Below are 21,353 nucleotides of genomic sequence, written 5' to 3'. Positions count from 1 at the left end.
GTAAAAATTGACCCTAAATCCCTCCCCCACAAAATAACTGATTTTATCTTGGCATTGGATTCAGATTTCTCTCTGCATTGATGTAGGCAGGGTGATGGGGTTGTGGATGGGCCAAGTGATCATTTAATAAGAATATCAACCTCCTACCTTTAATCTAGCCCAACTCCTGTTCATCGTTCAGGGCAAAGAAACAACTCTACTGTGGAAATCAGGTTGGGTGGGCGCCTGGTCCCCCTGCCTGGCTTCCCAGGGATGCCTCCCTTCCTGGTGTAGACCTGCGGCTGGGCGCTCAGCGAGAGCTTTGCCCAGGAGTACCTTCAGGGTAGGTGTGCAGGTCAGGGCCGCCTCCTGACAGACAGACTGCCTGGAGCAGAACCCCCGCAGCGGTGTTCCAGAAGGACCTGTGAGTCCAAGGAGCAGCTGGCTGTATTAGGACTGGACTCTCCACTTCCGCTGGTGCTTTCTGGCTCTGGGGGAGGGGAGGGAGTGTGTAGGCTCCTTGCTACCTAGTTGATGTGTAGAGCCAGGAAGGAACAGAGGACCCCAAAGGCCCCCAGACAGCATGCCCGGCGGCGGGGTGGATCTGGGGGCGGCGAGCCCACACTCCGTGTGCTGAGCTCCGAGGGTCCCGGCCTGGGCCTCCCTGGGCGGCTGCCTGGCCCGAGGTCTGGAAAAGACTGTTCTCAGAGCAGTGAGTCATCCTTCCTCCGGCTGCCCCGCGCGCCTCCCTCCTGCCCGGTGCAGGCAGGCAGGCAGGCTGGCAGCATTGTTCTGGGGTGTTTCTCTGCCGCCCGTTGGCTTCACAGTTCTGACTTCTTTGTCTCCTGAATGAAGGGCCAAACCGGGAGGGTCCCCGTTTAATAGCCCAGGATTCTCTGGACTTTAAATTTCTGTCAGTGCTGCTTTTTTTGGCCAGTCTTTTTTTTTTTTTTTTGGCAGCAATTCTCCCACCTCAGTCCTCGAAGGACCGTTTTCCTCCTTAAATACATTGGTGCTTCTTCCAGGAAGGAACGTCCTACCTGCTCTGGTTTCCTGGACGGGAGGGTGGAAGGCTGTGAACCTCTGTGCCCGGGGTTGGTGTCTGATGCCCGCGGCGTGTGGGTGGCAGCGAGGGGTGACCTCAATGCAGAAAAGCCCTCTCTTCACCCAACTCGCCCCGGAGCCTCCCACCTCTGCCGGACTGTGAGGAGGAAGATGGGAATGAGGCTGGAAGGTCGAGGGGGAGACCATGACTGCCCTGAACCTGTGCCTGAGGGCACCCAGTCAGTTGAGAAGCTGTGTTAATGAGGCCGTGGTTGTGGGTTTGGGGCCGTGGGCCATACCTGAAATGTCCTCAGCTGTTTAGTGATTCAAGTGGGGGTAGACTGGCCCTCCCGTGGAAATAAGGCTGAGGCTCTGTAGCCATCTGGAGGTTCCTCTGTGAACCAGCACAGCCTGGTCCTTGGTCCTGGTGGGAACACCTGGAACTCTCGGCCTCCTCATCCAAGCCTCTAGCTCAATTTCTTTCTGGCGGACCGGGCAACCAGACCTGGGGTGCTGGGACCAGGAGGCTGGGGGTGCAGTTCAGATTTCAGTTGTTCTGCGGAGAAGTCACCTCGTTTCCGGGGCTCCTTCCTTTCCCTGTCTATCAAAGGAGGTCAGGCTGCCGTCACCTCCTCTGTCCTCTCTGAGCATCCCGTCCATCTCCTCGCTCTTGGTGGGTTGTTTGCTTGTATGTTTTGTGATCGGGTTTATAAAGTCATCTTCAGCAAGGCTTTGCATGTCAGAACCCTGTATGTCCTTGGACAAGAGTATGTCCCAGTGGTCTCACTGGCCCACGATATCGCCGATGCTGAGTTCTTAGGTGGGGACTCCTGGACACACAGGTGATGTCCGTGTGCACTTCAAACCCACGTGAAAGTGAATCTGAGGTTACAGATGTTCAGGAGGTCATATTTTTTTGTTTCCGTACTGAGCCGAGGGTGAGCAGACACCGACCTCTTCTCCCACTGTTCTTTGTCAGATCCTTTCTAGTCTCCCTTTCCTCTGGGGTGGTAGCCCTTTGAGGGTCTTCCTGGTTCCACAGCCTCAGCCCCCTGCTCTGCCCTCCTGGGCCCTAGGGGTTTTGCCTTTCTTATTGTGAACTCAGCTTTGCATCTGAAAGAACGCATGTTAGATTTCATGCAGCTGTCCAGGTGTTTTGTGATCGGAGGATTTTCAGGTTGCCCCACCCCACCTCACCCTCTTACTCTTGTAAGAGGCCCTGGGCTAGATGCTGGAGATGCAAAGAAGGGCTAGAAAAGAACCAGGAAAAAAAAAGGCCAGAAAAGAAGGCCCGTGGTGTCCTGGCGCCAGGACAGGGACTGCACCGTACGATGAGTGTCACACAGGACGCCGTTGGGGAGGCCTGTGGAGTCCTGCTGTTCTTTTTACTCGTGGCATTGTGAAAAACCAGAGGAGGCTTTTCGTGTTTCCAGTGGACGGTGATTCTGGAGTTGATCTGCTTATTCACCCTACAAGCATTTCCTGAGTGCCTGCATGCCAGGCATGATACTCAACAGTGTCACATAAACATAAACTGTCACATTTATTTCTAACAATAACTCTGGGAGGGTATTTTTATCCTCATTTTACAGACAAGCCAGCTGAAGCTCAGGGAGACAAACTTGCTCAGAGGATGCCGCCAGTCAGGGTCAGACCCACAGTCAGACTCGGGTCTTCAGTCAGTCAGACCCCAGCGCAGGGCTCTTGCTTCTACATCACGACTCTTTTTTATAATAAAGAGACCAGCCAAGTGCCAGAGGGCCTCCATGTTCACGTTTCCCATTGCCTCCTCGTTCTGGCATCTGGGGACTAGGTGTGGCTCTGACCCCCGACCCCCGGGCCTGCCCTGGGCCCCAGCTGGCCTCGCGGTCAGGTCTCTAAACACGGTCTCTTCCCGCCCATGACAGGAAGGATACTTAACAAACCCGAGGAGCCTCTGGGAAGACTATCCCCATGTGTACCTCCCGTGAGTATTGTCACGTTCTCTCCCCCGGGAGGAGCGGGCTGGGTGCACCAGCTTCTCACTCCAGACTGGCAGAACATGGGCCAGTGGGCATGACCGGACTCCCCACGCCTTTTGGGGCCAGTGTCGTGGAGGCTGGTCTGGGAGCTGCTTCCTACCCCAGCACTCACGGGTGCTTCCTGCAGGAGCCTGGGTGCAGGGTGTCCGCCCGGCTGCTGTCAAGGAGGGCTGCACATGGCGGGAGTCCAGAGGGCTTATAAACCCCAGACAGTCCTTCCTCGCAGTTCTGGAGGCTGGCAGACCTAGTGTCTGCTGAGGCTGCTTCCTGCTTCACAGATGGCATCTTCCTCATGTGCAGAAGCAGAGAAGGGCCTCTGTCACCAGGGCCCTAATCCCACTTGGGAGGGTCCACCCCCGTGCCCTCATCACCTTCCAGAGGCCCCACGTCCTGGTACCCTGTCACTGCGGGGTTAGGATTTCAAATGTGAATTTCAAGGGTAGGGGGCGCAAGTATCGGGTCTGTAGCGGGTTCCTAAACCACCCGGAGGGAGGGGCAAGCAAAGCCACTGCCTGGAGCTCCGTGGGCTGTGCCTCCTGGCACCTGCTCACATCCACACCTGGGTCTCTGAGCTCCGTCGTACGCAGCACCCTCCCCCCTCCAGCTCTGATGGGACCCCAGGAGGGCAAAGCTTGGCACTCGTGCTGTGCCCCTGAGACGACTCTCAGCCTTTCCTAAGACCCTTAGAACAGCAGCCCTGGAGACTTGGCGGAGTTGAATCCATCCTCTGCGGCTGAGACCTCTGCCTTCCTTGGCATGTACCCACTTGCCCACTGCCTCCTTCCCGACAGGGCTCTGGAATCAGGCCCCTCCTTAGCCTTTCCTCCTCTGGACTGAATTACCCCCGTCCTCTGCTCTTTTCATCCGTCTTGTGTCTTTTCACGGGCTTCCTGTGGCCCTGCACATGTGGAGCGGTGTCCCGGCCCAGGGGTCTCGTGCGTGCCAGCCGCCCGCCCCAGCTCCTTGCACCCAGCTCTCCCCCATCGGCCCCGCCCCTCCCTCCGCCCAGCTCCTCACCCGCCCGCCCTGCCCACCCTGGGAGGGGCCTCTCTCCATCCCTCCGGGTGACTGGCCCCCTCGTCTTCAGCTTCCAGGTGAAGTTCTTCTACCTGTGCCAGCTGGCCTACTGGCTGCACGCACTTCCCGAGCTCTACTTCCAGAAGGTACGGAAGGTGAGTACTCGCCGCTCCTCTCTGACACCGCTTGCCCCCCACCCTCCTGCTGCTCCTCCCTCTGGCCTCCCACGCTTGGTGGGGGGGGTGGAGATGGGGGTGTGAGTGAGATGCTGCGCCAGCGCCTGTCAGTCTCCCTGACGTCCTCCAGGATTGTTGGGGGGGTGCTGCCAGGTCAGCCTCTTCCTCTCACAGAGGACACGCGACTTTGGGGGGAGCCCGACTCATCTTCAGGGGAGCTGATGGAGAGGTGTTTGCCTTTTCCACAGAGATTTTTTTTTTTTTTAAACTTCCCTCTGACTTATTTCCAAAAGCCCTGTTCCCCAGTCCCTGTCTCTTCTTTTTCAACTAAGTCCTGCCCTCTGACCATCGAGTTACCTTTGGACCTTGTACAGCCTGGGGCACGGGTCTCTGGGGGGACCCCGGTCTGCCTGTATTAAGAGCAGCATCGTTCTGCACCCCTCCTCCCTGCTCTGCAGCTCCCCCTGCACCTTCTTCCCCTGCTCCTGCATCTCAGGCTAAGGGAGTCAGCACATGTACCGTTTGTGTGTCTTTTTTTGCAGGAGGAGATCCCGCGGCAGCTCCAGTACATCTGTCTGTACCTGATCCACATCGCAGGCGCGTACCTCTTAAAGTGAGTGGGACCCGGTGCGGGCCAGGTCTCCCTGCCCTTTTATGTTTGCGCTCCTCTTCACACCATCATTCAATCAGGAGGCATTTATCAGACACGCCCTGTGTGCCAAGCACCATGGTGACACCTGGGAATACATAGATGGACAGTGGATGGTTCCTTTATGTTTACCAGAGTTTTTCTCCGACAAGTAGGAGAGAAAACTACAAAGATAAGTGGGGTGAACACTGTGCCACCACGTGGGCCACCAGGAGTGACCACCTCAACCCTAGACAGCTGGGAGGGATCTGAGGCATACAGCTCCCGACCCTGGGTGTTGCAGGTTGACAGCAGCCTGAGCAGGGCTCCCGCCCCACGCGTCCAGGTGGGGGCGCTGCCAGAGCTCGTGGCCCTGGACTTCCCTTTGGTCCGCAGTGAAGTGTAGAGTAGGCACTGTTTGGCTGTCCTGAGGTCAGAAGCGTGGCCGTCACCCCGAGTGTGTCTGCAGTGAAGAGAATCCCTGCTGGGCAGGATGTGTCTTCTAGTTTGGAGTTTTCTCGGGCTGGGTTTTTTAGCAGGACAGGAAAGCAATGCACTGTGTAACCTCAGGTGCCCCGGGGGTCCGGGCCCTGGGGTCTGCTGTGAGAATGACCAAACAGGGCGACCCAGAGCCGGGTCAGCTCTCCTGTCTGGAGGCTGGGAGCAGCGTCCATGCCCAGACAGGCCTCTGAGGGGCACGGGCCATGTGGGGCCTGCTCTGCTCCTGTGCTGCGTGCAGGGCAGGTCTGAGCAAGCCAGCCCGCGGTCACCCAGCAGTGAGGCGAGGCTGGGCCGAGGGGGCATAGGCAGGACCGCTCGAAGGAAGGGAAGGAGCGTCAGTCAGGAAAGAGTTTCCTGGGGTGGGCAGGGTGAGGAGGTGGCCCCTTTGTGGTGGGAAGAGCTCTCTGAGCAGGGGACTTGGTGGTGGTGCGAGTGGCAGTCAGGCAGGTGGAGACCTAGGGGGGATGCTCTGCAGGAGAGGCAACCCCAGGAGCAGGGCCCTGAGGTGGGAGCGGGGCTGGCAAGTGAGGTTGAGGCGATCGGGGGCATGATCCCGCTGGCCAGCCTCAGCTACGTGGAGACACCGGGCTACCTTCAGTCATTTCTCTCAACCATCCTAAGGATCCAGAGAACTCGTAGTTTAAGAGGCCGGTTCACGCGCATGTATTCTTACGTTGTATTGAGTTTTGCATCTTCACGCGCCTCTTAGCCGTGAAGACCTGGATGACAAATCGGGCAGTGAGACTCCCTCCCGCTGATCCCCCCGTATTTCCACCCGCGCACAGCTCAGCTGCTCGCTGTGGACACCTTTTCTGTGCTTGGCCCCACCCTGGGCCAGAGTGACGGGTGCTGCGAAGTCAGCCAGGCCCGCGGTGGGGGAGCGGGCGGGGGCAGCCGGCCCAGACAGGGCAGGTGAACGGCCGGGCTCGGTGTGGGCAGAGACTCTGGAAGGCGCAGAGGGGACCGCGGGGTGAGGCGGGGCCCCCGGGCGATGGGCGTCTCTCGGGGACTGTGAGGCTCGCCGGTGTCTCCGCAGCCTGAGCCGCCTGGGCCTCATCCTGCTGCTGCTGCAGTACTCCACGGAGTTCCTCTTCCACACGGCCCGGCTCTGCCACTTCGCGGACGAGAACAACGAGAAGCTGTGAGTGAGCTGGGCTGAGGCGGGGGGTGGGATGGGAGGGCCCCGCCCTGGCAGTCGCTGGAGCCCTGGGGTTATTTTTTCCTGGAGCATCTTATTCTGGACACCTGAGTCCTCAAGCACCCTCCCCGACCACCCTTGAACCCGCTTCCCATTCGGGTCCCGAAGGCTGACACTCCTTCTGCACCTCCCCGTGGGCAGGTTCAACGCCTGGGCAGCCGTATTTGGAGTCACCCGCCTCTTCATCCTCACCCTGGCTGTGCTGGCCATCGGCTTCGGCCTCGCTCGCATGGAAAACCAGGCCTTTGACCCCGAGAAGGGGAACTTCAACACGTTACTCTGCAGGTGAGCTGGCCAAGAGCCTCGTGCACTCGGCCCAACTTCGGCTGGAGGTCAGGTGGGGGCAGTCCCCCAGGTCTCCCGCACTTTGATGTTTAGAGGGGAATCTCAGACATCCTGCCGGGACGGGAGAAGAGATGCCGGCCCCTTGCTTCCGTCACAGCCGTCTTTCCTGCCTGGCCCTAGTCTGTCAGTCTGCAGGCCAGGTCCCACTGCCAACAAGAGCCCCTGCCGGCCCACGCCTCACGGCGGGTGCTGGGTTCGCAAACAGCCTCTCATTTGTCCGTCAAGACCCCTTGTGGGCTCGTCACAGCCGGTTCTCCCAAGCGGCCAGGAGGGCAGCGAGGAGGCCACGGTCCTCATGACCTCCCAGGATCTGGGGTGGGGGGGATCAGAGATTTGTCCGTGTTGCTCGCTGGGTGAGAAGTCACTCTTCTAGAATGATTTCTGCTGTATCATACCTCGGTTCACTTGAACCGCTCCGCGCCTCACCACCACCACCCCCCCCCCACCCCCAGTGATATGGAGCTTACATGCGCCGTGTTCTGGGCGGCGGGTCCCAGGCAGGCATGTGGAGGTGTGACAGGAGCTGGAACCACATCTGTCACCTCCTCCCGGCCTCTCCCGCCACGCGCCTGGAGCTGAGCCCGGCACCAGCCACGTTCTTCCCCGAGGGCTGGCGGGCCGGGCGCTGCGGGGTCCTGGCTGTGCCTCCGCCCGAGCCCACCCGGCCCTTCTCCCCGCAGGCTGTGCGTGCTGCTGCTGGTGTGTGCCGCCCAGGCCTGGCTCATGTGGCGCTTCATCCACTCGCAGCTGCGGCACTGGCGCGAGTACTGGAGTGAGCAGAGCGCCAAGCGCAGGGTGCCCGCTGCCCCCAGGCTGGCAGCCAGGCTCATCAAGAGGGAGTCGGGTGAGTGCGGATCTGCGTGGGGCAGGCGGGCTCCCCCAGGACCCTGGACCAGACCCGCCGCTCCTCCTCCCTGGGCCTGGGGCTCTCTGGCTCCTGCCGGGGCCTGACTGGCATGTGGCTGGGCCCAGACGGCTTGTAGCGGGGGAGGCAGGTGAGGCGGGGGCCCTCGTGGCTGCAGAGGGCAGGGCGGCACTGGGGTGGGGAGCTCTGGCAGGAAGCATGCCCTCAGGTTGGCCTTGGGGACCTCATCAAGGGCGGCCGCCTGCCCGCGTGTCCTCACTTGTCCTCTTGCTCTGCGTCTCGGCCTGGCTGTGTCCCAGGATGCTGGCTCTGCCTCTCTCTTCAGGGGTGACCCGAGGTGACAGCGCTAGGGGCTGGCGGATGGGGGACACCCCCTTCTCCTCTGGCCCCTGCCAGGTCCTGGGGCGCTGCCAGCCCCGAGCTCTCCGTGCAGCCTGGGGGCCTGTCTGCACCAGGCTCTGTCTTCTGAGTCACCGGCCTTTCTCCAGGTGTGGCCTGCTTGGCAGGGCTCATGTGTGTTTGAACCAGACACGTGTGCGGCTGGGTGTGGCGAGGAGTCAGGCCTGGCCGGGGGCGGGGGTGGGTATGGGGTGAGGCTGCAGCTGAATGAGCTTCTGACTCTGAGCAAGGAGACCGGGGTGTTGTTGACAAGAAAAAGCATGGTTTTTTCAGGCAGAGGGAGCATCAGGCAAGGAGGTACTGCCTTGTCCCTGCAGCCTCTCCACCTCCTCCTCTTCTCCCGGTCAGCTTCCCTGACACTTTGCTGAAGCTGGCCAGTGCCCTTCAGGGGAGCTGAGGACTCCAGAGGCCTTGGAGTGATTTCAGGGAGGGTCTGGGCTGGCCTCGATCTGCTCCCAGGTCACCCCAGCCCTTCCTGCTGAAGTGCAGAGACCAGCCACCTTAGGGGGGATCAGGAGCCCCTGGAAGCAGCCTGCTGGTGTCCTTTGCCATGCAGGGCTGCAGCCCGGGTCCCCTCGGCTTGTCCCATGCAGAGCTGCCAGACCTCCCCCGCCGCCCCTCCGCACCCACCCCCACCCCCCGCCTCCCGCTTCAGATGCAACAGAAATACCATGTCCATTTCCTTTCATTCCCAGGTTACCACGAAAATGGGGTGGTGAAAGCCGAGAATGGAACCTCCACACGGACTAAGAAACTGAAGTCTCCTTAAGGCCAAAGTGCTGAGAACAGGAATCCTCTCGTGGGGGCCAGCAGGGAGCCCCACCACTTGCCTTCCTGCTCCAGACGCCCCGCCTCAAAACAGCACAATCCCGTCTTCACACAGGGCCTTTTCCTCTTTCTCACGTCTCGGCTGTCTCCTCTTCTTCCTCCGTGAACCATTCTCAATAAAACCAAAAATCTCCCTCTCTCCCTTCCTCCGGCCGCCTCACCTCCTCCCCTCTGTCCTGGGTGGGTTTTGCTAGAAGCCCAGGCTCTTCTCACGGTTCCTTTCCTGTTGCCCTCCTCTTTCCTTCATGACTTGTTTCTCTTTTTACTCGTTAGTGTACCTTATTGTGCAATTTCTCCATGTCTGATTTTTTACAATGAGAGGAGGCTAACTAAGCCTGCAGTGCTGGCCATCCAACACCCAGTCCCTGGGACTTGAGTCGGCCGCCCCGTGCCATGGAGCCTCCGCCAAGCCGGCAGCAGTGATCTCTGTGTGGATGGGCAGCAGGAGACCGGCCCTCCTGGATCATCATCTCCTAGGTGCTGATGAACTGACGGGATGTATGATTCCGGTTCTGCACGTGCCATCTTGAGCCTCCCCCCCCCCGCCCCGGGGGCCCCTTCTAGTCCTAAGTGCCAAGGCGTTTGACTTTGGGATGTGACTACTCGTTCCAGAAGGATGGTGGTCCATCGGCAGGCACCCCTGCTCTCTGTCGGGGACCTGCTAGAGGAGGACGAGTCGTCCCACTCTACAGCAAGATCAAAGTCACCCACGCGGCGGGCGCCTCCAGAGAGAGAACGCGGCAGAAATGATGGCGTCGACCTGGCCTTCTGTGGCACGACCAGCTGCACTGCACTTCTCATCATTCACCAGCAACCAAACCAAACAGCAGTTAACAAACCAGCCCAGCGGGGGACGTGCCGGTTCTAAACCCAGCAGCCCTGCCTGTTGGGGGCTGGCCTTGCCCCTGACTTCATCTCTCTCGCTGCGGGAACACTAAGCTCCCCACTGACCCCTGATGCCCCAGCGAGGGTCACCTAGGCCCCTCGCCCTCGAGCCTCACTTGCTGACTGTCCTATGGAGTTGTTGTCATCGTCTGCTGCTGTTTGCTGAGCACGCCCACAGCATTTTAGACGGTGTGAACCCAGGCTGACTCAGAATCGCTCTGCTGGTTAGGTGGGCAGACCCAGCCTTGTTGACGGGAGTCTTTTTGCACCTTCCTCCCACGTGTTCTCCCCCAACCCCCCAGATACAAGGCTTCCAGGCCTCACGGTGCCTTGAGAGGACTCCAGCAGGGAGCAAGGCTCTCAGGAGGAGACCTGAGTGCTGAGTGGAGCTGGTGAGAGCAGGCATGTTAGTGCCATTTGAGAGGCTGGTCGTCTTTCTGACATCAGAGTAGAAAGCAAACTTTGGGTTATTATCCAGCAGGGAAGACCTGGGTCTCTTCATCAAGGCAGCTCCCTTCTCCAGGTCACTTGCCCCAGAGAGAAGTTTTAATCTCCCAGTGCCTGGGATTTGCTTCCTGACAGTCTGGTAGACCCTCGCCTCTCTGTCAGGATGAGGCCCTGGAGAGGGGAAGGGGTTCTCTTGATTACCATTAGGAGAGAGACAATGCTTGTGAAAACGCAAATTTCTCCCATCTTTTCCTTCTCCTTCCCTGACACTTACCTGGGCTGCAAGGCAGAATGCTGGTGAAAGGGTGGCTTGTACCAACCCAGTGAACCCAGTCTAGAACGCCCTCAACCATTTAAATAGTCCCCCTCCCCGCTCGTGGCTGTAGCCAAGTTTGTGCTCCCACCTTGCCCAGGAATGCTATGTATGTAGCCCGGGTCAGCCTGCAGCCTCCTTAGCCTGCCCACCAGCCTCGCACCCGGCCCAGTCCTCTCTAGGCTCTGTCCTTGGCAATGATCCCCGGAGGCCACCTCCCATGCTGGGGAGCCCTGCAGCCTCATGTCTTCTACCTGGGCCAGGGAGGAGGGAGCCGCAGCTGAGGCCCTGCCCAGAGCAGCGTCCCTTCTGGGTACCAAGGTGATCGCTGACAACACAGGTGTTTGGCATGCCTGTGGTCTCCTCGGTTCCAAGTGCTTCATGGTGGTACCACCAGCTCGGGGCCGGGCCGACTCACTCTGCGTCCTAAACGATGGGGTTGGTCGGTTCCCCGAGGAGAGTTGGGGAAATCTTCCCTGCCACGTGAAGCCCCTGAGAACATTGTGGGAGGCTAGTGTCCCACCCACCAGCTTCAGGAGTGATTTGAGGGGAGGCTGAGAGGGTAACTGTAGGTGCCTGTCACCCCGGGCGTGCTGGCACATTTGCTTCAGAGCAGAGCCAAGCCTATGGCAGGTTGGCTCACAGTGTGTGGCCAGGGGCCGACAGATCTCAGTTCCGCTTGGTCCTGAGAACTTGGGCTTCCTTGTCTTGGTTTGGCCGTTCTGGCTCTGTTCTCCAGTCTCAAATCCTCTGTGATGGCCCGGCCAGACGCCACCAAGTTTGAGAGGCTGCTTAGCACCATCTGCCAGGAGCCAAGCAGACGCTTATCTACCTCAGCAGCCCCGCCCCATGCCAGCATCGCTGGCTGGCACATGTGGGGGCACCTGGTGGCGTGGGAGAGGAGGCCCTGGGGTGGCGATCCTAACCCTCCCTGGAGGCTCCATGATGGGAAGTTGTTTTCTCGTTCCAGGTTCTGATAACTGCATATTATTCCTAGGTTATAGGTGCCCCTTCTGAAGGCAGGGCAGTTCTTGGGGACCCGGGCTGGGCCTGGTCAGTCCTAGCCCTAGACCTGCATCCTTTCCCAACGAGGACCTCTCCTATTTCTGTCCCAAGTGGAGTTACCACACTTCAGAAACCAGACTAGATCCCTGCCCTGGCCGCCTCTGCAGAGGCTGCCGTTGACTGGCAAGCCCTGGAGCTGGGCCGGGTGTTCGGGGTTGCGCGTGGCTGGGTTGCTTTGGGGACCTTCTTTCTCGTTGCCTTTGACTATTTCCTTGGTGCTGAGTAGGAGGTAGGGGCAGGGTGTGCGCCCCCCTTCCGGGTTCCACCACAGAAAATTCTGTTCCCTGGGTTCCTTTTCAAGTTCAAAGTGGCTGCTCCCCGCAGCCTTTGGGTTCCATCCTGGGCTTTGGCCTCCCTGTTGGTTTGTCCTAGGCCTGGGGGCCAAGGAGGCTGGGAGGTCTGCACGTGACTCACGTCCCTGCAGAGGCCTCCGTTCCCAGTGAACAGACCCCCTTTCCTGAGGGTCAGGGCCTGACTCCCGTGGAGTGTGGGCCGTAGGCTTGTGAGTCAGGACCGCTGAGTGGTCGCTCTCTCCCCACTGCCATCCTCGCTCACAGCCCTCCTCAGGAGGGCTTCTGCACGACTGGACAACTGAACTAGTGACGGGTCGCTTGGGGCCTAAGTCGCATCTCTCCCCAGGTATGGCTGGCTCAGCGAGGAGCCTTCACCAGCTTCTCTCTTGCAGTTCTTGCGTGACTAGTGATTCCTTTCAGAAGGCTGTGAAAGACCGCGGGTCCCCCAGCTGCCTGCCTTTACCAGCTCATTCTTTTATGGAGGTCCCCAGAAAGCACGGTGGCGCTGGCTCTGCCAGGCCTCTTTCTGCCCTGAGCTGATCCTGTATCTTGTCAGAAGTGCCTTACTTGCTGGGGTCTCCTGGCCTCCACCTGCACTGTGTGGCCAGCCCCTGGCCCCAGTACAGCTACGTGGAAAAGGGACGCGGACTGTGACAGTTTCCCCTCATTCGTCTTGGCCTCACCCCCGCCTGTTGTCAGGATCTGGTGGTTTCCAGCTCCTCCTTGAGTCCAGGTGGTCGTTAGGGCCCCTCTCGGGGCTCCCTGGGCACCAGGCCACCATGCCTCTGGCCCGTGCGCTGAACCCTGCTCATCCAGCTCCCCCAACATGTAGAAGAAAAGGTACCCTCGCAGTAGCCTCTTCTCACCTGTTTCCCATTCCACCCAAAGTTTATGCAGGAAGGTGTTTACTCTTACTTCCGGTCACAAGTGTTACTCACAGATGCCCGTCTGACGTGGGCCCGGCTGGGCTGTGGCAGACGCCCCTCCATGCAGTGTTACCTTGTTGAGCATCAGCTCCCCCTCGCCCGCCCCTTCCCGCCACCTCCTCACTCTTCCGGGTTGTGCAATAACTCTCCCAGCCAGTGGTCTTTCCCACAGGCCGCCTGTCCCTTCCAGTGCCCGGCCACTGGGGCAGGACGGGACCCACGGGAGGGTGGTCGTCATCCCCAGAGAAGAAATGGTAGCCACGCTCCCTCTGTCGTTCTCGTGACCTTGGTGGCACTCTAGTGGAATATTATAGCATCGTCTTAGAAGTCCCTGTATTTTTTAAACTGTTTAAAAAGGAAAAAAAAAAAACCATCCTCACGATGGGGCATTAATAGGTTAGCATCTGGGAATAAGATCTGTGAGACACCCGAGGCATCACCAGCACTTCGCTGAAAGCGTTCAAGAGTGTGTGAGGAGAGGAGGGAGGTTTTCTTGGGAATCAGCCATGGGTGGACAGCCCTGGTCACCTGATCGCCTCTGACCGGTGGTAAGTACCACCGTCTCCTTGGGTACAGAGTCAAGTGTTTATGTGACGAGACTCTACACCTCATCTTTTTCCGTTTCTCTTGTTTAATAAACATCTGAAGGATGAGCTGAGGCTGTTGGTGCCCTGAGCAACTCATAATGCAGATGTGGACGAAGTATCTCTTTTCTGTTTCAGCCTGTTCATGTTATGGACCAAATTTCCAACAAGGAACTCAAGGAAAATTTGTACCTGCCGTATTTATGCTTTCATGTAAAAGGGTTTTTTTTGTTTGTTTGTTTTTGAGGGGGCTCATTTTACTTTCAGTGAACTTTTTTCCAAATCCTTTTCCCACTGTTTCTGTCTGGTTTTAAAACAAACTACAGTTTTGTATGAATTTTTTTAAATGTACATTTTGAAACAAATGATCAAATATTTTTGAAATAACTGAATAAAAGGCATAGAATTATTAGTCTAATTGTCTCAGGTATAATTCCTTTTTACTTGGATGCTCACATTTGCTTTTTAAGTTGCAGTGATTTTATTTCACCTTGAAGTCAGATGGCTATATGGGAATTGATTAGGGTGTTGCTTCAATGCATTTATAGAGTATGTTTCTTACCCTGAAGATTGAAAAGGTTAAAATAAGATTGTTTGAAAATAGTGATATTGCTGGCAAACTTTCTTTTTTGTAAGAACTTGCACCAACTGTAATCTTAAGTTTGTATTCTCAAGTGTGCCTTTATATGAACAATGAGTTTGCGTCCATTTCAACCTCACTTGTAATGTTTTTCACTGTTGGTAATTTCTTGCATATCTTTTGAGATAGTTGTTCATTGTGGTCATGTGAGTAAGGGAGTTGGAATTAAGGAGAGAGAACAAGTCAGTTATTCTGAGTGGTGGGTAGCAGAACGCCTCTTACTTGTGTCTGTAACGGGAGGTGTAAACGCAGACAGGAGTGTGCCAACGTGGGGTGGGAGTGGCTAGGAAGCTCCAGGAGGAGGCGCACTGTGCCCGATGCCTGCCGTGCGGCTCCCCAGCATCCACAGGGGTGTGTTCTGGGACCCTCAGCGGATCCCTGAAACCCCAGACAGGACCGGGCCCTATAGACACTGTGTTTTTTCCTATACATACCTACCTACAATGAAGTCTATAAATTAGGCACAGTAAGAGATGAACAATTACATATACCATAATGAAAGGTATGTGAATGTGGTCTCTAGAAATTTTATCTTAACTGTGCTGCACTTACCCTTCTACTTGGGACATGAGGTGACTGAATGGCTGTGTGGTGAGGTGATGTGAACCCTATGACACAGACGCCACGATGGCGCCTTGGGCTACTGCTGACCCGACCACACGTCAGGAGGAGGTGCAGCTGCCTGGGGCGGTCCTGGATCTCCACACTGATGGCTGAGGATCCCGGGTGGCACAGAGCAGGATGGTGCAAGAGTCAGCACAGTACTCAGAATGGCGCACAATTTAAAACTTACAAAGTATCTCTGGAACTTCCCATCTAATATTTTCAGGCCGTGGCTTGCTGTGGTAATTGTGAAGTGAGGGTGCGGATAAGGGGGGATGACGGTGTTACGGCGTCACCTGGCTAAAAGAAGACGGGGCTGAGTCTGTGCAGAGGCCACCAGATGTCCGTGTTGGTGCTGAATCCATGCTGCCCGGGTGCTGGTACCAGCGGTGGGCAAGGGACACGGCTGGCACAGTCGGGGGCCTGCTGCCCATCTCCAGGGACAGCTTAGGAGATGGGTGACCAGCGGTGGGCAAGGGACATGGCTGGCACAGCCAGGGGACCTGCTGCCCATCTCCAGACAGCTTAGGAGATGGGTGCAGTTGGCTGAGGGACACGCACAGGCTGTGAGGACCAAGCAGGAACCGTGCACCTGAGGCGAAGGCGCAGGAGAGCCAGCGGCTCAGCTGGATGAGCTGGGTGACCTTCTGAGCTGGCTTGCTCACCTGTTTTGGGGGAGGCGGTTGGCTGGTTGGTTTGCTTGCTTGCTTGTTTTTTGGAAGGAATGGTGGTGTTGAGATATAGGGACAGTGAATACTAAGCTTGTGGTTTGAATAGAGCACTCAATGAATTCATTTCTCATAGGAACATGCTTGGGCTTCTATACCAGCAGGATATTCACTCATCCAAGACCCCTGATCTCCTGGAAATCTAGAGACATTTCAGGTACCCCTGAAGCCTACAGGTCACAGGCTTGACTAGATGGTATTTTCAGGGCCCTGGGAATGCAGATGGAGTGCTGGTGGGGAGGAATCCAAAACAGTGCTTATAAAGGCGAAGTTGGAGGCTGACCTCAACTGAGGAGCAGCCCTGCTTCTGGACTTCTGAAAGTCCATCAAAGCCTAGTAGATAACCAGGAGCTGCTAGTCTAATCTGTTCTGCTTATCTTGAGGCCAGGCTCTCTAAGAGCAGTTTTTCTAAAAAAAAATTTTTTTAAGCTACAGCCAACATCAAGAAATACATTATACATCATGACTCATGAAACAAAAATTTCATGAAACAATACAAATTAGTGTACCACCCTGTGATGGTTCCATTAGGTTGGTGCAAAAGTAAGTGCGGTTTTCGTTGTTCAACTTCATCATTTGGTATTGGAATACATTCTTAAATAAATATAGTTATGTTATACATCATCTTAATCCACATTTCTTGCTTTGTTGCTTTTTTGGGCTAATGATTTATTACTTGCTGTTTATAGTTATTTGATGTGTTTGAGCCTTGTTACAATGATTTAAAATTCATGGTCTGAAACTGCATTTGGTGCAGTTACATTTGCACCAAGCTAATATCTAATTTTTTAAAATGCAGGTCTACTAAGGGGCCTAGAACTGCAGTTGAAAAATGGGGTCTACTTCTCTACCCGTCTGCGGGGAGGGGTGGTCTGGCAGCAGTACCACACCCCACATGGTGTCTCTCTGAGCAAATTCTATCTGTCCTGCTCCTGATCATTCTAATCCTGCATTAGTCAGGGTTCTTTCTCCAGAGAAATAGAACCAATAGACTCTATAGAGAGAGAAAAAGGGACTGATTATAAGGAACTGGTTCTTGTAACTGTGGAGCCTGACAAGCTCCAGTATCTGTAGTGAGCAGTCTGGAGACTTGTTGGGAGCTGATGAGCAGATCCTGTGTGAAGGCCAGGAGCCTCAAGACCAAGGAAAAGCCAATGTCTCAGTCTGAGTCTGAAAGCAGGGAAAAGCTGATGTCAAGGCAGGCAGGCTGAAGGAATCCTCTCTTATCAGGGAAGGGTCAGCCTTTTTGTTCTATCCAAGCCTTTAGTGAGGGGTGAGGGGCTCCTATCCTGGAGGGGGCCCTGTGCTTTCCTCCATCCACCAACTCAGATGGTAACTTCATCCACAAACAGCCTCACAGACACACCCAGAAATGTCCAGGCACCCACATTTAGTCAAGCTGACACACAGAATTAACCATCACAACACTCCTGTCCCCTTCCCTAAATAACGCACCAACCTTAGCTCCTACAAGATCCAATTTAATTTAGACTTCAGTGGTAGTGAAATATAATAACCAAAAAAGAAATGGAATTTCAAGAGCTCTGTAAATGCCTCTATGAGGCGTACAGGTAGATGGAGGCCCAAAGTCAACATACTGTGCTGCGTTCTGTCCTCAGCAGGTCAGTTGGAGAAAGCACGGACGAAGTTATAGTAGTCGATCTTGTCTTCTCCATGAGAACACATCCTGATGAGCTGCAGGCGAGAGACAGCAGGCTGCTTTCAGCTCCACGGCGGAGCCTCTTTAGTGACCGCCCCCCACGCTGTGTGTAACAGCTCAACTGTTCATACCCTCAGCTGATCTGAAATGATCTTGGGAGCCCAGCAGAGGTAGGTCAGGTTTCCCGATCTTAACGCTTCATGAAGAGAAAGCTCAGATGGTGTAAGTGGCCTGCCCAAGGTTTCAGGTCTAACATTTATAAGAACACTGTCATTTTCAAAGCATTTTTGTTCTTATATTCAGTTACGAGTTATCACAGCCTAAAAGAAAAATCTAGTTATGTCACTGCTAACACCAGGTCTCCTGAAACTCACCTGTGAGTGGCAGGCAGTAAATACACCCATCCACTGTGGTTAAAAGAGGTGTGCAGACCCATCCCTACCCCACCCCCGATGCAGCTCCCATGTCAGATCACAGGCGGTACAAAGGCTTGGGAAGTCAGATGGGTGTTTTGCCCACATGAGACTGCTGAAGGCCAGCAGTCTCGAGACCAAGGAAGAGCCAGTGTCTCAGTTTGAGTCCAAAAGCAAGGAAAAGCTGATTTTATCCTTCCACCTGCCTCCCTCGCTCCTTGCTAAGGTTCCTGTCTGACAAATTCTTGTCCCCAAGCTAGTCACACCAATCCCAAACAAAAGCTTTCCCTAAATGACTCTTAACTTCCCAGCATCCCACTGTGCTAAAGTGTCATTAAGAAGGACATTAAGAAGCATCACAGTGCTCCTCATCAGTGAGAATGTCTCATGATATTATTAGCCATTGTCATTGGCAACTGAGGGAGAAAGTCTGTCCTAACTTCTAGTCCTGACAAGACATCCTGAACCTGGTCAAAGGGATTTATGAAGAGAAGGAGGCATGAAATGCCCTCTCAGGTCGCTCATGGAAACTCTAAGAGGAGAATGTCCAGCTGGCCATGGACCTGGGTCAGTGGTCACGCCCTCTCCCATGCCGGTCCTACCAATGGACAAGCACAGGTGTCACCTGTGAAGGCGTCAGAGGCTTCCACCATCCTGCTCAGTCCAGCTTTTCCATCTGCCCTTGGCGACCACCCTCCTTCAGCACCCACATGGCTCACCGGCCACTCTGCTGTCTGAACCCTGCCCACTTAAAGAGATGCCCTACAGCAGCATTAGGAATAACCAACCAATGATAAGAGTCAAGGGCAAATGCCATAATCAGGACTGAACGGGAGATCAGATTCGAGCACCCCAAAGCTTCCTCAGTTAAAATACAAAAACTCGCTGCCTTTGGGAGCAAGTAAGCCATGCCCAGCCTCCACAATTAGCCCAGAAGAGTAACTCCTACTCACCTCCTTAACTAAGGAGTCGTCAACTGGGAGCTGGTAAGAGTCACAGATTTTAAAGAACGTCTCCCTGTCCACGTATCCTGAAGCTTCCTTGTCATAGACCTGGAAGACCTCGCGGATGTTGTCCCTGCATGGGCGATCTTTCAGTTGCTTCTGGATCGTGTCTATCAGGGCCTCCATGTCCCGCACACCCGGGTCCTCTTCTGCTTGCTGGCTGTGGAGAGAGGAAAGAAATGGCTGGACGTGATGTTCATTCTCCAACGATCTTATCTTGGCAACCAAAGTTCTCACTTGGTGAAGCTGGAGAAGCCTCTAAGGATACAGTTTTGATGCTGAGCTGATCAATAACTGTTTATGTTTGTGGCTCAGCCTCCCTCGCTACCATCTGTCAAATACTTGCACCACAAAAAGCCAGACATACCACCACTGCAGGCCACCTCCAAGTCAGACGTCTGTGGGAGTCACATGATTGTCATCATCTGTGTTACATCACCTAGAAATGAATGTTTTTAGAAACAGATGCCTAAAAGTAGTGTAATGAAATCAAAGTAAAAGAGAAATAAAATATCTAGAAACAAAAATGGATATACAGTTGACCCTTGAACAAAAGCAGGGTTTAGGGGCATCAGCCCTCCACACAGTCAAAAATCTGGGTATAACTTATAGTCAGCCCTCTGAATGTGTGGTGGTTCTGTATCCAGAGTCAACCCTTTGAGGACTGTGTAGTAATACAATACATATTCACTGAAAAAAAATCTGCATATAAGTACACAGTGCCAACCTGTGTTGTTCAGCGGTCCGCTGTACCACATACCAAAATTTATGGGATACAACAAAAGCAGTTCTAAGAGGGAAGTTTACAGTAAAAAAGAAAAAGAAGGAGTTCCTGGGCAGTCCAGTGGCTAGGACATGGTGCTTTCACTGCTGTGGCCCAGGTTCAATCCCTGATGAAGGAGCTGAGGATCCCATGAGCCATGCAGTGCAGCCCAAATGAAGAAAAAAGAAAGATCTCAAATGACCTAAGTTTATACCTCAAGGAACTAGAAAAATAAAAATATAAGCCCAAAGTTAGCAGAAGAAAGGAAAGATCAGAGCAGAAATAAAGGAAAGAGATCCTGGAAAAATGACAGACAAGATCAATGAAACTAAGAGCTTTTTCTTTTTTTTTTTTTTTTAAGATAAAACTGACAAACTTTTTAACTTGACCAATTTTTTAAAAAAAGACTCAAAATCAGAAATGAGAGAAGACATTACAACTAATACCACAGAAATACAAAGGATCAGAAGAGACTACATGAACAATTACTTATCAACAGGTTGGATAACCTGGAAGAAATGGATACATTCTAAGAAACAAACAACCTACCAAGCCTGAATTACAAAGAAATAGAAAATCTAAACAGACCAATGATATAAAGATTAATCAGGAATCAAAAATCTCCCAACAAATGCCCAGGACTAGATGGTTTCATGGTGAACTGTACCAAATATTTAAGGAAGAATTAATACCGATCCATTTCAAACTCCTCCAAAAAAAAAAAGAAGAGGAGGAAACACTCCCAAATTCATACAAGGCCAGCATACTTTGACATCAACTCCAAACAATGACACTACAAGAAAAGAAAATTACAGACCAATAACCCTTGGTGAACACAAATGCAAAAGTCCTCAACAAAACACCAGCAAACTGAATTCAACAGCACATTAAAAAGACTGTACATCATGATCAAGTGGGATTTACCCTGACTATGCAAGTATGGTTCAACAGACACCAATCAGTAACACACTGAGAGTGAAGCTTAAAAATCATATGATCATCTCAATACACACAGAAAAAGCATTTGACGAAACTCAACATCCTTTCATGATGAAAACTCAAATAAATTAGGTAGAGAAGGAATGTACTTCAACACTATAATGGCCACACATGAGAAGCCCCCAGCTAATAACACACCCTGTATTGAACAAGACGATGGTGCCCGTTCTGTAAGATCAGGAACAAGACAAAGGTGCACACTCTTGCCACTTCTACTCAACAGAGACCTCAGTTGTGGCCAACTCTTTGTGACCCTTTGGACTGTAACCCACCAGGCTCCTCTCTCCATGGGATTTTTTAGGCAAGAATACTGGAGTAGGTTGCCATTTCTTCCTCCAAGGGATCTTCCTGACCCAGGGATTGAACCAGAGTCTTTTCTGTCTCCTGCCTTGCAGGCAAATTCTTTACCACTGAGCCATTGGGAAAGCTACAGAGACCTAACCAGAAAAATTAGGCAAGAAAAAGAAATGAAAGGCATCCAAATAGAAAAGGAAGAAGTACAATTGTTTCAGTCTACAGATGACAGGATCTTACATATTAGTCTTTCAGTTCAGATCATCACTCAGTTGTGTCCGACTCTTTGCAACCCCATGGACTGCAGCACGCCAGGCCTCCCTGTCCATCGCCAACTTCTGGTCCATCCTAAAGGAGCTCAGTCCTGGGTGTTCATTGGAGGGACTGATGTTGAAGCAGAAACTCCAATACTTTGGCCATCTAATGTGAAGAGCTGACTCATTTGAAAAGACCCTGATGCTGGGAAACATTGAGGGCAGGAGGAGAAGGGGACGGCAGAGGATGAGATGGTTGGATGGCATCACTGACTCAATGGACATGAGTTTGGGTGGACTCCGGGAGTTGGTGATGGACAGGGAGGCCTGGCGTGGTGTGGTTCATGAGGTCACAAAGAGTCAGACACGACCGAGGGACTGAACTGAACATGCTTATACCACCCAAAGCCATCTACAGATTCAATGTAGTCCCCACCAAAATTCCAGCAGCATTTTTCACAGAAATAGAAAACAAAATGCT

The 21,353-nt window shown here is 54.1% G+C and overlaps 2 protein-coding genes across 3 annotated transcripts in view; one reads left to right on the top strand and one right to left on the bottom strand.

Annotated features, from left to right (window-relative positions):
• Positions 1-13,932, top strand: part of TRAM2 (translocation associated membrane protein 2) — a 71,120-nt gene extending 57,188 nt beyond the window's left edge. For both annotated transcript variants that reach the window (XM_065912099.1, XM_065912100.1), the window contains exons 5-11: positions 2,931-2,989; positions 4,132-4,216; positions 4,780-4,850; positions 6,403-6,507; positions 6,706-6,849; positions 7,590-7,753; positions 8,869-13,932. In XM_065912099.1, the coding sequence (XP_065768171.1) occupies positions 2,931-2,989; positions 4,132-4,216; positions 4,780-4,850; positions 6,403-6,507; positions 6,706-6,849; positions 7,590-7,753; positions 8,869-8,942 (702 nt within the window). In that variant the 3' untranslated portion in view covers positions 8,943-13,932. The remainder of the gene's footprint in view (positions 1-2,930; positions 2,990-4,131; positions 4,217-4,779; positions 4,851-6,402; positions 6,508-6,705; positions 6,850-7,589; positions 7,754-8,868) is intronic.
• A 3,033-nt stretch (positions 13,933-16,965) lies between these two features.
• Positions 16,966-21,353, bottom strand: part of EFHC1 (EF-hand domain containing 1) — a 36,774-nt gene continuing 32,386 nt past the window's right edge. Inside the window, exons 10-11 of the mRNA XM_065912098.1 lie at positions 18,512-18,722; positions 16,966-17,180 (exon numbers count right to left, since the gene is read on the bottom strand). Of these exons, the coding sequence (XP_065768170.1) occupies positions 17,109-17,180; positions 18,512-18,722 (283 nt within the window). The 3' untranslated portion in view covers positions 16,966-17,108. The remainder of the gene's footprint in view (positions 17,181-18,511; positions 18,723-21,353) is intronic.

The sequence above is a fragment of the Muntiacus reevesi genome, chromosome 20, assembly GCF_963930625.1.
Source record: "Muntiacus reevesi chromosome 20, mMunRee1.1, whole genome shotgun sequence".
In the NCBI taxonomy this organism is placed as follows: Eukaryota; Metazoa; Chordata; class Mammalia; order Artiodactyla; family Cervidae; genus Muntiacus; species Muntiacus reevesi.
The sequence above is the reverse complement of the archived record's forward strand: the minus strand, read 5'-3'. Positions and strand labels throughout refer to the sequence as shown.